General features: G+C 39.2%; 1 protein-coding gene across 4 annotated transcripts in view; it reads right to left on the bottom strand.

Moving 5' to 3' along the window:
* Positions 1-15,856, bottom strand: part of MAEA (macrophage erythroblast attacher, E3 ubiquitin ligase) — a 49,202-nt gene that overhangs the window by 19,869 nt on the left and 13,477 nt on the right. For all 4 annotated transcript variants that reach the window (XM_038134205.1, XM_038134202.1, XM_038134204.1 and 1 more), the window contains 2 exons: positions 11,452-11,634; positions 7,775-7,978 (listed from right to left, as the gene is read on the bottom strand). In XM_038134205.1, coding sequence (XP_037990133.1) covers positions 7,775-7,978; positions 11,452-11,559 — 312 coding nt within the window. In that variant the 5' untranslated portion in view covers positions 11,560-11,634. The remainder of the gene's footprint in view (positions 1-7,774; positions 7,979-11,451; positions 11,635-15,856) is intronic.

Below are 15,856 nucleotides of genomic sequence, written 5' to 3'. Positions count from 1 at the left end.
CAACTCGGGGAGAAGGCAAACACAAGGATTTACAAGGTAAGACCACAGGAGCAGCTGGGAAAGAAGAGATCAGTGTATTTCCACAGCGGGAAACAGTGAAAGAGGCATCCCTTGGCAGGAGCAGGAAGCCTGGAGAACACCACAGTCACACTGCCTACTTGAAAACAAGTGCAGGAAGGAAAATTCAGGTGCAGGTGAAGGGGGGACAGTGCAAGTGGTTGAGATGGCAGGAACAGGAACTGGGACCACAATCCAATTCCTCTGCCCCTACACAAGGGCAGGAATAAAAGGCTGCTGGAGTAACAGTTTCTTCAAAGTCAACACAGGGTGTGTATGAACTGCACTAACATTGAAGGGAGACAGAAATTAAGAAAATAATGGCTTAGGTGGTGACAATACAGCAACACCACAATTACTGCAGACCAGTTAAAGTAGGGCACAAATTAACAGTAAGGGGCCTCCCTACTCTCTGCTCATAAAATAACATTGCCTGAAGATCATTAAGCTACTATTAAGTGTTATAATGTTACTCACATTTACAGGATTAGAGAGAAACTAAACAGAGTAACTGACAGAATGTCCTACTCAAAGCCAGCTGCAGAGCTAGTTATTGGGGAAAAATGCAAAAACAGACAGCCAAACCACAGATTCATCAACAGAAGAGCCAAAAATGTTTTTGTCTACAAAGTAAACAGAGTACCCATGGTGTACAGTCAAGCTTTCACATGACAGCATCTTCCATACCCTCAGCTTTTATTCTGCCTGGTTGTTTTTGAAGGATCCCAGTATTTTACATCTAGTGCCTGTCAGAAGAGCATGGTCTTTGTAAAACATTATAGGATACTGGTACTTTTGTTAATTAATTCTAGTGATTAATTCATGTTCTAAACTTGTGTCCATTTTTTCTGACTAGATTACAAAATTCCTTGGTATTTGACCTCTGCTTTCACACCTACCCAAAGCACCCACCCATAACACTTTCCAGTCATCCTCTCCCTCCATCCAGCTTTTTCAACAGCTCTCTAAAATGTGGTCACCAAAACTATACATATTCTGGCACTGGCTGCTCCAGAGCCAAGCACAAAGAAGTGTTTCATCCACCTCCTTTCACTCAAGGACACAAGCTGCTTGGAAGAGCCTCAGCGTTGGAGCAAGCACTGAGGTTGGTTATTAGCAATCTGTTTTCCCAATGCATCCTCTGCTCCTGCCTCAGCAATTTTTGTAGCTCAGCAAATGGCTGCACCTTTACCCATCAGCATATTATACCATGCTAAGTACAGTAATAAATGACTACACTACAGTAGTGTGACAAAGCTCTGAGCTTCAGATGCATCATTGGGCAGAAAAAAAGGGCCTCATTTTCTGTCATAGCCTCTTCCAGCAGAGGAAAGGCACCCAATCCTTTGCTAGTGGAGCACAAGCCCTGCAGCTTTTGTCCATGCAGGATCAGTCTGTCTTAGCAGCTACACACATTCTCTAACAAAACATTATCCTGTCATCTAATGTAGCAGTAAGAGTGAGTGTTAAATGTGAGGTAAGATTTATCCTTTGAAGGAATGTCTGGCAGGAAGAAAGGACAGTAAGAAGAGGCATAACTAAACCCAAACCTCTTCTGCTCCTGGGTAGTCTCCAGGTGATAACACCATTCCTCATTTTGATAAAGTTTCAATTCAAGAATTTTTCTTGCATCACCAGCCTTCCAGGGTAAGTATTTTGTAATAAATTAGCTCAGTTATGATACACTACAGGTAACCCACTTTGTCTAAATGGACTAAAAAAAACAAGACGTTCAACATCACAGCACAATTCATGTTGTTGGCTTTTGAAGTGTCAAATGATTTGTAATGAGGAAGTTTGTTATTCTGCTTCAATCTTGACTATTTCACATTTACATAATTCTAATTCCTCAAGATGCTTGAGACAAACTGCAGATGTAAGGCTGTGCAGGAATTGCAGCACTTTGAAATTCAGATGAACACACCCAGACATTCATTATACCAATCTACTCAAAGTTGCCATGCCTACACTAGGTACTGCCAAAACACATTTAAAGGAATTTCCAAGCAGCTCTCTACAGCCTGGTACTGCAGGTAATTCCAAGCAGCACAAGCTAAAATCCTGGCACCTTTAAATCAGTTATGCCAGTTTAGGAGTTCCTTCATACATAGTTTTCTTTTAACATCTCCAGTGTGGGAACAGCAAGTCACAGGAGAGGGACACAAATAGCTCCTGGCAAAAGACACCTTTTACCATTCAGCCTGCATCTGGAAAGTCAGCTTGGCTATGTTCTGCATGACAGCAAAGTAAATAATACATTCAAGCATCATGATGAATATTATTTACCTATTTGAAATTGAATTGTTATGAATATAAATGTGTTTTGATTAATTACTTTAATACATATGTGTGTGTTTGCCTACAAGCCATTCTCAGACTATGCATCTTAACAAGAAGGATTTCCAAAGGCGCATTTGTATGATTGTTAAAAAATGAGTTTATTTGGCTTTTAACTGAGTTTTTTGAGTTAAGACTTAATACTGCTCCTTTTTGCGATTCTCAAATGCGCAGGCTACTTTTCATCTCCCATTTTCTGAGAGAGTTATCAAGCAGAAACAGTTATTCAGGGAACGGATTACTTCAAAAAGAGCAGCTTCAGGAAGATTTTGCCCCGCAGCAGACAGAAATCCTTCAGCAGTATTCTACTGAGGTGTCAGCTGAAGGATCCATATCGCAGTGCTGAGGAACGCTTTTCTAAAGCAAGGAAAGAACATTCAGCTTTGGGGTTGAAAAAAGGAACACTGATATAGAATAGGAAAAAGAAGAGATCAGATACTTGGTCGAAAGCCATGAAGCTTGACTTTAAGAATTCAAGTTTCTCTTATACCACAGGACATCAAATAAGATTTCACAGCTTTCTGTAACAAAATTAAGAGAGTGGAACACGCTTGAATTTGTAGCATGTATCTTTTCTAGTTAGGCCAATCCCTCCACAAACAGTTTTACAAAAATTGAAGCTGCAATGATGCAGTAAAAAAGCCTAACTGGACCAAACGGGAGGGAGAGAAGAATGGAAGATAATCAGTTTTTCCAATGACTACTACTCCTTATTAAAAAAAATATTTTTTTAAAGAAATATATTTATTGTTTTGAAAGACAAACACTTTTAGAATAGCTTTTCAGTATCTGCCCTGTTTTGATATTCTCCAGTGAATAACCATTACCACAGATGTAGAAGTTCAGCTCAGGAAGGAAACCATTGAAAATAACTGGAGACCTGAACTCCCACTTCAAGAAAATTATTATCTTTTTGGGACTGTGTCAATTGTCAATACTTCAAGTGTCAAGAAGCCCTTCTAATACCAGTCAGTGTTGACAATGGTCATATGTCTAGACAAACTCCTCAAGTCAATGGAATACTCATTTCCCCCACCCCCAGCTCTCAAAAGCAAAAAGCACACTGTGGTATGAATGCAAAGGGCTAGTTAAGTTTCTTGAGGGATTATGCATGTACTTAATTACTGATCTAGGAACATTAATTGGCAGAATTTTAATTGATATACACAATCCCCAATTTAAGGTCAAATTAACAAGTTTTAAGCTATTTAAGAGTTTTTTCAACTCAAGCATCTAACTGCCCACATTACAGTGTCACTGCCCACCCTGCCCAGGGGTGCAGTAACTCTTCTGTTCCTCAGCAAATTATACATTTTTGAATAATTTGCTCCCTGCCCCAACATACTAAGAATTAGGTTGAATTTATGCAATCCTTCATGGAAAAAACATAGCCACTTGTACAGCTTTTGTACAGCTTGAGCAGTAAGGCAATGAGATACATTCTTTTACTAAAATAAGCTAAGCAAAGATGGAAAGAGGATTTACAGCATATGATAAGGGAGACTGGAATCTTCAGAATCTGGGTTTGTTTTCAATCCTACAGGCAAAAATCACTACAGCTATACATAATTAAGCAAAGAACGTAAAGACACTTAACATGTTTATTTTTTCTTCCTAGTCTATTAAGGAAAGGGCTGCAAAAACAAACAATTTTAAACCCCACCACCTCCAGGAACAGTAGACTAAGTACCACATACATAGCTTAATTATAAAATTTATCTACAAACAGAAACAAACTTCCTACTGGAACACCAATCTTCCTAAACTAGATTTGCATATCAATTAATGGCACAGAAATGAGATAGCAGTACAGCAGAACATGAAATAAAGTTGAAGTTAACAGACAACCTTGCCAGCTAGCTGAAAATATGAATCTGCAGATGGAAATAGGCATTTTTATATTGATGTGGTATTACACTGCAATAATGACCTTATTTTGATTCTATTTATTCCAATGAGCCTATACTGATGAGTTTTATTCATATGCAAGAAAAAACCCCATTACATCTAGTTTGTATCTTCAATGCAAAATGGTTTTCACATTGTTATGGAGCCAGAAGACATCAAGAAAAAAGTCCACAACAGAATCCCCTCTACCCCATATTTACTTTGGCACAAACATTTCTGTCTTTGAGTGTCAGCTTTTATTTTAATCTTACTCACATTCTGGTTTACTTTCCCAAGCAGCAATACTTTTCTTTAGAAACATATAACAAATTTTTAATGTTTGGATTTTATTTCTTCTATTGCTTGTATTTCTTATACAACTTTATGCTGTATAAATGCCTTATGCCCAAAGTTATTCCTTACTTGAACAAGTTCTTAACTGTGATATTTAAAATTTCCCTATGATTTTTTACATCCAGCATTGCTTTCTATTCTGTTTGCTTCCTAGTTCATAATCATGGTTTTTGAGCACTTATCTTCTATTACAAGATTTTATAGCCTATCATTCCTATGGAGGTAATTAGTTTAGAAAATAGCCTAAAATTTGTCACAGACCATCAAAAACTACTAGAATTGTACACTATGGCACACAGTCAATCTCTGCCAATAGCACACAGCAGCTTGCTCAAACACAGGGATGATTTAATGGTTTTCCCATTGGTCACCCATGAAGCACCTTGGCAGCTCCACAGGTCTCTCACATTCAGGAGCACACAAGAAACTTAAATCAGGCAGGTTGAGACTTGCTCCTAAGACTGGTCTAACAGCTCCTGGAAAGTGTTTCACCTGGGATCCCCAAGCTACAACTGAATTGGAAAAAGCTGCTTCCTTCAGCCTTCCCAGAGAGCAGCAAAAGGCACCTCAGCCATTTGCCCCACAGAGGAACAGAATCACAGAATGGCTGAGGTTCAAACCTCTGGAACTTGCGCAGTCTCCCGGCTCAAAGCAGGATCACCTCTAACAGGTTACTTGGGATCTTTCCCATTCCAGTCTGGTTTTGAGCATCTCCAAGTACAGGGAGACTCCACAAGTCCTTGTGTCTGCTGGGGAGCCCAGAACTGGGTACAACACTCCAGCTGGGTCTAACCAGTGTTGAGTAGAGAGGCTGGATGACCTCCCTTGTGCTGCTGCTGCTGCTTATCCCAGTGCAACCCAGAGTGCAGTTGAATTGTCTTTGCCACGAGAGTACATCAGTGGGCCATGCTTAACTTGTCCACCAGCCTCACCTGCGGCTGCTGGACAAGCTGAACACTAAACAGTACTTTTTTTCAGGTTCTTACTTAGGGTATAATGTCTACCCAGTGGTAAGAAAATTAAGACAAGAGTGGTGGTGGGGACATTAATCAAAATGCCAGGTGAGACCACAGTAAACAAAGATTACTTGGGATGAGAGAACGTGGTATTTTGTAATCTCTACAGCAAAGTTACATTAGTAAGCATTAGAGAACACTTCAACATTCACATCCTTTAGCAAGAAAGGAACAAAAAAAAACCAAAGCTGCTGTCTTACTAAACCAACAAAACCACAAATTGTGTTACAAACAAGTCCCAGTATCATACTCTGTAAAAGCTGTTCATGAAGAAGATTGCCATACAGTGAGACCAAGTGCAAAGCAGGGGAACTGAGGGAAGCTAAACCAAACCGTAACGCCGACCAAAATGCGTAATTTGAGTGAACTAGAACAAAAACAGCCTCAGTGCATTCAACACGCAACTATGTTCTGTGTTATTACTCTGATGTTATGCAAATTAAAAGAGTTAGGCTTGCAGGCAGAAGGTAAATAATCTTATTTAAAACTTCCTTTTTAACACAAAATTTTCTATTCAACTTACAGAATGGAAAGCTTTAAGTATGATGCTTTTACCATAGGGTCTTGCTGTATGTCATGAAGACTTCCACACTCATGTCCAAACCAAAGCTGAGCATTACTTAATCAGGCATAACAGAGCTTGCAATATTGAAAGTGAAAATATTTCCATAGTGCTTTTTCAGCAGACCTAGTAGGTACAGCAACATGATGATTCAGCAGAGATGAGCTCCTGCTCATAAGAGAGGGAAACATCTACCAGAAGTGGGAGAGCTGCTGACCAGTCAAGCTGCAGTTATCCCAGCTAATTGCCTTGGGTATTTTTGACTCACATGCACAGGCTATTTCACTGGTGAGGCACAACAGCCTCTTCAGTTGATTTTTTCAGGACTATTTCCTATTAATACTTTGTAACTCACTTCCCCTCTCACTTCAATTCAGCCTTTGCATACCATTTCCTATTTGGCATTTGCTGATATTGCTGCTGGCTGAACAGGATTAGACAGTAAAGCAGCCAAGGAATAAGAGACACATGACAAATAGGTCCCTGTTACAACGACAAAGAACAAGTACATATGCTCTAATTTGACATCAGTAAAAAAAAAAATCTTTTTTCCCCAACAAAATGAGAGAGATGTGTTCAACTATTCCACCTAAGAATGGCAAAGTACACAAGTCATGTAAGAGAATTCAACTTTCAGCTTCTTTATAAGAGTAAGATTTTAACTAGAAGAGTTGCATACCTTCTAGAATCAGGACTATCAAAAGAAGATTCAAGGATTACTCAGGATCAAATAGCAAAGGCTACCTAAAATCCGCAAAACATGATTTCTCTAAACAAAGAGCAAATTCTTAAAAAATCTGTTTTCATGTCCTCATGGCTGTCAGAGGAACACTACCAGGATTCACTGGTCTGCATAAAGTAGTTACACCAAAGTACACAAACTGCAAACACCTCACAACCCACTGGGAGCCCAAGCAAAACCAACTAGCTAACCAGTTAAAAGGAAAGCGACACTCACAAAATGGTGAAACAAGCAAACCAGCAAAATGTTCTTAGGATCATGCAAGATATAATGGCTACTAAAAAAACCATCATGCAAGATATAATGGCTACTAAAAAAAATTGTATCAAAATTTCTTTTCCCAAGTAAAAGCCAGCATTCCTCTCAGTGCATTAAACAGTCAGATGATACAACAGAACAGTTGTTCCTGCAATCAGCAAATGCTGTTCTGCTCAGTCTGGTCACCTACATGTATCAGCTGAGTGGAGCTAGACAGATGGGAACCTCCACCACCTGCTTAATCAGCAGCCTAAAGGCCTCTAACAAGAAATTTTGTATGACATTTGAGCATTAATCTGAGTTTTAACAGAGAAAGGTGTTTATCTAAAAGTATTTAATTTGTGACTAAAAATGATGCCTTCAATTTTGATTTAATACATTAAAACACAATTTATGCCAAGTAAGCAGAACAAACTCAAGCCTATTAACAGATAAACATTAGCCAGGAAGGCACACCAATACATAAAAACAACAGCTACAAGGCTAAAGCAGCTTATTCTCATTTTCCAACTTCCTCTCTACTACCATTTTGTTAGCAAGTTAGTCCACACTGGCACCCACCTCAATCCCACTCTGTCTGGCTAGTTTGACAGCTGTGTTGTAGTAGCCACAGCGTAGGAGATGCTCCACCATCATGCGATCCATGCGCTTCTTCTTCCACATGTTGGCAGCAGCTGGCTGGTCACTGCTGTGCTCCTTCAGATGCTCAATCCTGCGCTTGCAGAGCTTGGCACTTTCATCTTCAGCCTGGATTGACTCCACGGCCTGAAAAGTAAAAGCTAACAGTAAGAGCTACATGTTTTCAATCTCATTTTAAAGCAAAGCACAATAATTATTTGCAAGCATTCTTTATTATGCATATGTTATACAGCTACTCCCAGCAGTGTTTCTTTCGTTTAGAAATATTTCCTATGGCAGTGCATAAGCTTCTGCATGGCTGGTCCAGTTCTGAGATATTCTTGCACAGAAGTAAGTTTTGATATATTTGACACTATGAATATATACATTTTTCTGCTTAATTTGCAGTTTATCCAAAACCAGAAATGTATAAACTACAGCAGCAACTGCTGTAATGGCCTGCAAAGAGCTTTGTGAAGGTTTGCAGTCATCTGATCCAAACAGGTGAAAAGCAAAATTTTCACCTCTAACCTATGCATGGCTTCTTCCTCCAGCAGCTGTCCTGTTGGATTAGCTCTGCTGAGGAGAGATGCAGAGTAAACCCACATTACTTCTAACACACTGGAGCCATTTTCATCAGGCATGCAATAATGGAAATTTTACAAATGGTTGGCCTCTTGGCACCTGTAATTCAAGGATCTAAAGGCAGTTTTTCAAAATCATCAGTTTTGTTAAACTGGTATTATTTTATGTAACTCTGCTACTGTGGGAACGTGCATCCCTTGTTAAGGAGCTTTACTTAGGAAAACACATTTGTCCAGAGGAACTAAATTGATGATTTTAAACCAACATATTGGCATACCCAGCAAAAAAACACACACCAGTCCCCCGAGGAACTGCCACAATATTTTTTAATTAAAACCAAAACACTCAGCTCAGTTGCTTTCCTTCAACCTTAGAGCCATCATTCCAAGCCAGCTGACTCAGTACACAGCATGTGACAACTCTGGGCCAGGTCGGGCTACAGAACTCCAGAAAGCTGGCAGAACTTTTATGTGCCTGCTAAGGTGAAGGCAAACCAGCAGAGGATGGCTAGTACCTTTCCTATCTGCAACATATCACTGGTGATGCAATTGCAAGTTAGGCTGCCCTGTGGTGACTTTAAACTTGCTGGCTTGTGTTTGAATGACTGCACAGCTCTGGCAGCTGGAAGGCACAGGCAGAACCTGGCAGGCTTTTGGCAGCCCACTCTGCACTCCATGCTGACAGAGACCTTTCCAGAATTCAAACTGTAGTATCATATATGGTACAGCTCCAGCTCTGGAAGCACAGGTTGGCTCTAACTGCATTTACCATGCCTGCCCATAGACAGACTTCTTCTGGAAGGATCAGCATTTGAAAAGCAAAGTGAGAGAAAACTTGCAAGGAAAGCTCACTGAGCTTATTCCCCCCCACCCCCCATTAAGCCTGACTCTGATCTGGCTCTTGATACCAAATTCAAGTCTCTAAAACACTAGTCACTATACAAGAGTCTCTTAATAACATCCATGTAAACATCTGTAGCATAAGTTATTTTTATTACTGAAGTCAGAGTTACTTGTGCTGCCGACTTCAGCTTTATTTTGTAATGTAGTTTGGAGACAAGTATTTTGTTTAAGTTATAAACTGGGTTTCTTCCTATTCAGCAGGCAAACACTAACTCAAGACAAAACACACTTTCACTTTTTAGATATCTGCAGTATTATCAGATGCAAAGGCAACCTTAAGAAATATTCTGAATACAACTAAGAACTTGAGGCAACCAGGCACAAAGGTTAGACTCTTTCTGCTTCCAAAGGGCTTTTCTTATATGGCTTTGTATCTGGACCTATACAGCTCTCGCTGGTTTTTTGATCCTTCTAGTTTGTTCAGAAAGGCTACAGATTCTTTTCAAAACCCTCTGAAGCAAGTCTATCTGGACTTGCCCTGCTGGACGTTAACAGAACTCGAGGGAACAAGCATATTAAACAGGATACAAAAGGGAAAACAAAGACCTAGGTTTCCCCAGGATCATTTTCAGAACCTAAGAAACCTGCTGTGTTTTAAAGCTCTCTTTCAAGAGTGAGTAAGGTGTTAAATAAAGGAACCATCCAATTCTATTATGGCCATCTCAGCAGTTCATGAGATCCTTGTCTAAACACAGGAGGCAACAGAGATCCCACATGGGTCCAAAGGCTCTAAAGAAAACAATCATTTTGCTCGGGGCAGAGATTATAGAGAAGACAGTTGGTAGTTGAGGGTTTGGAGCAGAAACAAGACCTTTGTATTTCAGAGATCTTTTACTGTTAAATATTTTTTTTTGCCTTTTGTTCTTTCTGAGTAGCTATTCCCCAGATTCTTTCAGGCAGTCAAAACCAAATGAGCAATTAAACTAAAATGGAGCTTTGCACCCAAAACACTCAGCAATGCCTTCAGACACACCCCCACAGTCAGCAAAGCTTTAACAAGTAAATAACTTTTACTCCTCCACATCATTACCACACACCTACAAGCAACATACAACACCTCTTTCAGAGACAGCTCCTGTTTTTCTGTAAGTAACAGACAAGTGAAGAAAACATATCCTTTAAGACCTCTTTAGGTCTCACAATCCAAGGATGAAAAGAGCAATTAATTTATCAAGTCTTTTGCAGAACAGCTTTTCAACACCTAGCTAACTTGCTCAAGCAGAAAACCCCAAATCAACACACACGACAGCGTTATTTTCATGTTGCAAACCTCCAAGGTATTTTGATGCTTCAGATAGTACTGTCACAAGATTTATATCTGTTGGTTATTTCATTTAAGTTTCGATGAAATGACTCTGCTTCTATGTTCCATCTATTTATTTTTGGAGAAGCACTGCTCTCAAGTCAGGTGACAGAGCTATTTCCATTTTTCTGCAAGACTTGTTTCAAGTAAGTGCTCTGATGACTCTAGGGATGAGTAATATTCCCATCCAAAATAAGGATGGCTTATACTTCTTTTTCTGAGAACATATACATCTTTTTCTAAGAAAGATGTGGTAAAGGCATGAAAAGCTGGTTGTATTTTGTTCAAGCTTAACAGCTAGAAGCAGGTTATCCTGACAAATTTTGTTTTAAAAGCTCTTAGTATTCCCTAGGAATCTTTCAAATTGCAAGTTGATTGTTTATAAAAAATTTTCAAGTAACAATCCAGGACAACCTGCACTTTCTTCTGCAGAAGAAGTCTCAACACTGCATACAACTATTCCTGCACCAGGGGTTTCACATTTTTCAGCTTCATCTTCTACCTGTTTTGCTATTCCAGTGATAAATTAATTGAATTACACAAACCCTTCCATTAGACAAGCAGGAATTGATACAAATCAATTAATTCTGCTACTATTTCTTTTCTATTAGTAAAGAAAGACCTTTTCAGGGACTACAAATACATATTAATTTTACCTCTCAACAGAAGTTTGTTACACTTAGACAAGGATCGCCAAATTGTGTTTCTTAAGCACAGTGAAGCAAAGTTTCACTGTGCATTCCAAGGCTTTTCAAGAGCCAGTAATGCCTGGTATCTTGCAAAGAAAATCCAAGCCAACGGCACTGCAATGAGGGTAGACCAGCACTCACCTTGCGTTTCAGAACGCTGAGTTTTTCAACGACTCCATCCAGGAGACTGACAACTGAGTCCACAGCAGGACAGCTGCTCAGCGTCTTCTCCAGCTCCGCCACCACCATGGTCACGTGGCTGGTCTCCCGATCAATGTTCTTCTGGGCAGCTCGAAATCGTTTGTTCAGAGTTTCATATGGCACCTGAAGGAGAAAGAGCAAGTCATCAGAACTTCTGTACTTAAACAGTCAGGTCCTCTGGAGCTTAGAAAGACTGATGATTTCATCTGATGCGGCCCAAAGAGCACATTGGTTCCAGGGGGCTAGAGGTCAGTGATTGAACTTGAGTTCCCATACCAAAACTCTTGTTTACACTCTCTCAGCAAGGAGCTCACACTTCAAAGATTATGAAAAAACAACAGGAAAATTGCTGCAGTTTCTTGTCTGATAGCAGGTTCACCTATCCTGCTTTGACTGTAGGAAGCACTGATGGGAACAACCCAGGGACAACAGAATATAAAGACAAATTTGTACCTACAAAAGGGAAGCTACAAATTAAACCATTAAACCACAACTAAGAGATCACCCTTCAGACCATGACTTTCTAATTTTACATTTCTTCCCTTCACAAAGTCATTTAAAAAAGAGAAAGTTACCTTTGAGAGAAAGCATGTATAATGCATATTGGCTACTGAAAAATTTATACATAGCACACCAACAGTTATTCAGGAAATCCAACAAGTCTCCTACATACCTCTACCCATGAAAGATTACTTTTTAGGAAGTAATACTAAAAAGTAGTATATACTTTGTATATACAAGGACTATAAGGAATGCCAAGATAAACCCCATGGAAATTTTCTTTTAGTGATAAAAGCCTACAATATAGGACTAAACTGGTAATTTCCTCTAATGCTCCATTCCTGAGTTAAAGAGACTTGCCAGTCTTGAGGGTCTCCTGTCCTACTTGTCCCACACTTTTGTGGAACAGCTGAATCAAAACTACTACTGATGGCCATTAGGGACACATGGATGGGAGCTGTCTACAGCCTGGGGAATGATTTGGGGAAAGCTTACAGTACATGTTAAGCTGCTTCCACTACAGTGGCAGCAAAAACAATTTAGACAGGAAGTTCTATTACTTCAAGAAACAGGAATTTTTAAAAGCATCATAGTGCTATACACTTAATTCAGCCATATCTTTAATCTTTAAAAAGTCCATGAGAAGTTCTTTCAGGTAGTTATGATAATCTTGATTGCTTTTCCATTAATCAAAGGCATAATTTAGATAGCAATCAGATTATCCATGTTAAAGGTAAAACAGGAAGCACAAATCAGTGCTCTGTTTGGTACATATCACGTATATGTTTGATTACAAATCTTTCAAGCATATAACTTCTAATCAATTATATCAAGGTCTCAGTTTTCCTCCTTCTAATTATCCGCATGCAAGGAAGTATCCCCAGGGGTCACACCCCTTCTGGGCTCTCTTAGCAAAGAGGTTCCTACAGCACCACTGCAATTCCCCATCAGAGAACAGTTTGGTTCAGAGGAAGGAAGATGAGCCAAAGCATTTGCTTTCCAAGACTTTGCATTACCTACAAGAGGCTGTGCTTCTTTGTAGTAATAAAAGACAAGGAAAATCCTGATAAGACATGAATGGCCTCCTCTTCTCAAGACTGAAATGATCTATTTAATGGCTCCTGGTTCCTCAAACTAAGACCTAAACAAATGACAGGACAAGACTCTACCACGGAAGGCACCAAGCCAAAATAATTATTTTCCTTATACATTTTGCCCTAAAATCCCAGCAGTACACCCACCCAAAACTCAAGCCACATAAATCATGACAAATAATAGGCTTCAACACCTACTTAGTTGCCTATGTAACAACCTTTCATCTCCAACCCTCTTTTTTTTTTTTCATTTACACAAAAAAAGATTAAACATTTTAGACACCCACAGATAAAACGGATGTTCTAGGAGGCTATTATTTTGACATCTCGTGTTTTTGAACATGGAAACTTATTTCCAACTCTAAGACCTGATGCCAGACTGCATTAAGTCAACTTCTTCCCTTCTTTTTGCCCCGCTGCATCTTTCTTACTGTTCAACAAAAATTATTTCTGCAAGTATTTTGCTAATCAGCCTTCCATGCCATACTGAAAATCTGCATCAATAAAGACTTTCATAAGCTACTATTAATTTGAGGTACCTTTTTTAGTACAGAAAGTGCTTTTGTTAAATTTTGAACAGTCAGCTGGACACAGATCTAGTCAGTTGGGAAAAAAGTCTGTGTTTAACCTTCCTTTTCCCTAGCTCCTTATCTGCACTCAAGAGCAGTAACAGCACCCATTTCCTGTGCTCTGTCTCTTCAGCGTGCAGACTTCTGGCACAGTTTGTGTTCATATGACATTCAGAACAATAGAACTTTCAATTTCAGCTGGTAACACTATTTATCATTTAGAATTACTAGGTGCAATAGGTTTTTGAATCTTCTCTTATATTTTTTCCCCTACCATAAAAACAATCTGAATGCGTTCTGTGGAAGAGACTGAGTTGAAATGTTTCCACCATATACTCTGAAAGTAAATTAAAGTAAACATATTGAGAAACATAATTTAGTGTGTCATAACAAGGGAAATTAAAGGTACAATGAAATAATTTGCATAACTGGAGCTGACAGTAAATACACTTTACCAGAGATTTTTGTAATTTGCACAGGCACTTGTTTCTTACTATAGAGCCAGCAATTTTCATGAGAATATTTGTGAATCATATCTAGGTACAGATTTTACACTTACTTTACAGGGACAGAGGCTATGAATGCCAAAATTTAGAACTACATTCCTTACAAAGCAGGATTTTATCTTGAATTTTCATCTTGATCTGCCAGTTCTTTTATTACTCCTACAGCTCCAAAGCACCAAAAGACCCAGCTCCCCAGCACTAGCTTGCTTTACTGCAGAACCCTTCACAAGTTACAGGCACTGTACCAACAGGAGCATTTTTTTTCCACCAAAAATGAAAGTTAATGGAAGGAGAACATATAAGAAAGTGTTCTGAACAATGCAATTCTAAACATTTTTAATTATAATTCATTTTGATTTTCAGGTCGTTAGAATATTGTGAACATCGTTTGAACACTGTGAACACCAACGTTTTCAGACTAAGGGACAGATGCAAGATTTATATTTCATTAATTGCCATAAACCTACTAGAGACTTGGAATCTTTCCTGCCAGTACCATTCTGTGACCAAACCTGGATTACACATCATTATTTAGAGACAAGAGTAACCTACAGGACTCAGCCTAGGGAAGCATCACCTTAAGAAAAAAAGAATAAGCTTCTAGAAAATTTGAAATAAAGCAGCAAGTACTGACCAGAATGTATTCTGTATAAGCACAATACCAACTTGTCCTACTCGTTAGAGCTTGAAAAACCACACCCAGTTGGCTCATACCATGAGCATACAAGAGGATACAAAGGAGAGTTGTAAAATATTAGTGGGCAGCACATTTAAATCCAGTGGCACTAAATAGATTCTGCTCCTTTTGTTCACCAGCTTCCACAGCTGCAGACACATTATTCAACCTAAGCATGTACTAAACCAGGTCAAACTTAAACCTAGTGAAAAGGAATTTGACTGAAGTTAGATCAACCTACACAAGGGGTAAAATTCCAGTAACACAAGTTTTTCCAAGATCAGAATTTTGTTGTGATGTGAAGCAAAGTCTGCTTGGCTGGAGGCTTCTGCAACCGTAGCGTGACTGTTTCCAGGTGCTAAACACTAACAAAAAACCAGAGACAACTGATTAACCTGATCCCAACATTTTCTTCATTTCAGGAGTTACTTCACTCTGTTTTCAGAAAGCCAAAAAAGTGGTGTGCTGTCCCAGAACATGCTCCAACAACCTCTAGCTGTGAAGACAACACTCAGAAGAGGATTGTTCTGGGTGTACAAGCTTGAACTGGTAGAGGAAGAGGAGGAAGGGCTGCCAAGAGAGCTACACGTTGATCACTCAGCTGAGAGCAAGGAGTAGAAAACTGCAGAGCTAAGGATGTCGGGGGAGTTTTTAGTGCACACTTGGGAACTCAGCTGTGAAGTTTACTACCTGGCCTTCAGCCCAAACACAGTCCTCTTCCTGCTCATGAATGCAAATAAGGTACCAAAGCAAGGCAGAGCTCTCAAATCATGAAGTGGCTAAAACTACTCAAATTGGACAACTGTAGGCAATCTTTGTTTCCATAAGCCATACCAAATGTAACTCGAAATACCCTTAAGCAGAGTGAATTTAAATATATTTTCATAAAAATAAATTTTTCAATAAGCCATTCACTAAGTGATTCTATTTTCTTGAGTTTTTTGAAAACACTTTAAAAATAGAAAAAAACCCAACCAGTATTAAATGATTGCATATGTT

Source organism: Motacilla alba, chromosome 4 (genome assembly GCF_015832195.1).
Source record: "Motacilla alba alba isolate MOTALB_02 chromosome 4, Motacilla_alba_V1.0_pri, whole genome shotgun sequence".
NCBI lineage: Eukaryota > Metazoa > Chordata > Aves > Passeriformes > Motacillidae > Motacilla > Motacilla alba.
The sequence above is the reverse complement of the archived record's forward strand: the minus strand, read 5'-3'. Positions and strand labels throughout refer to the sequence as shown.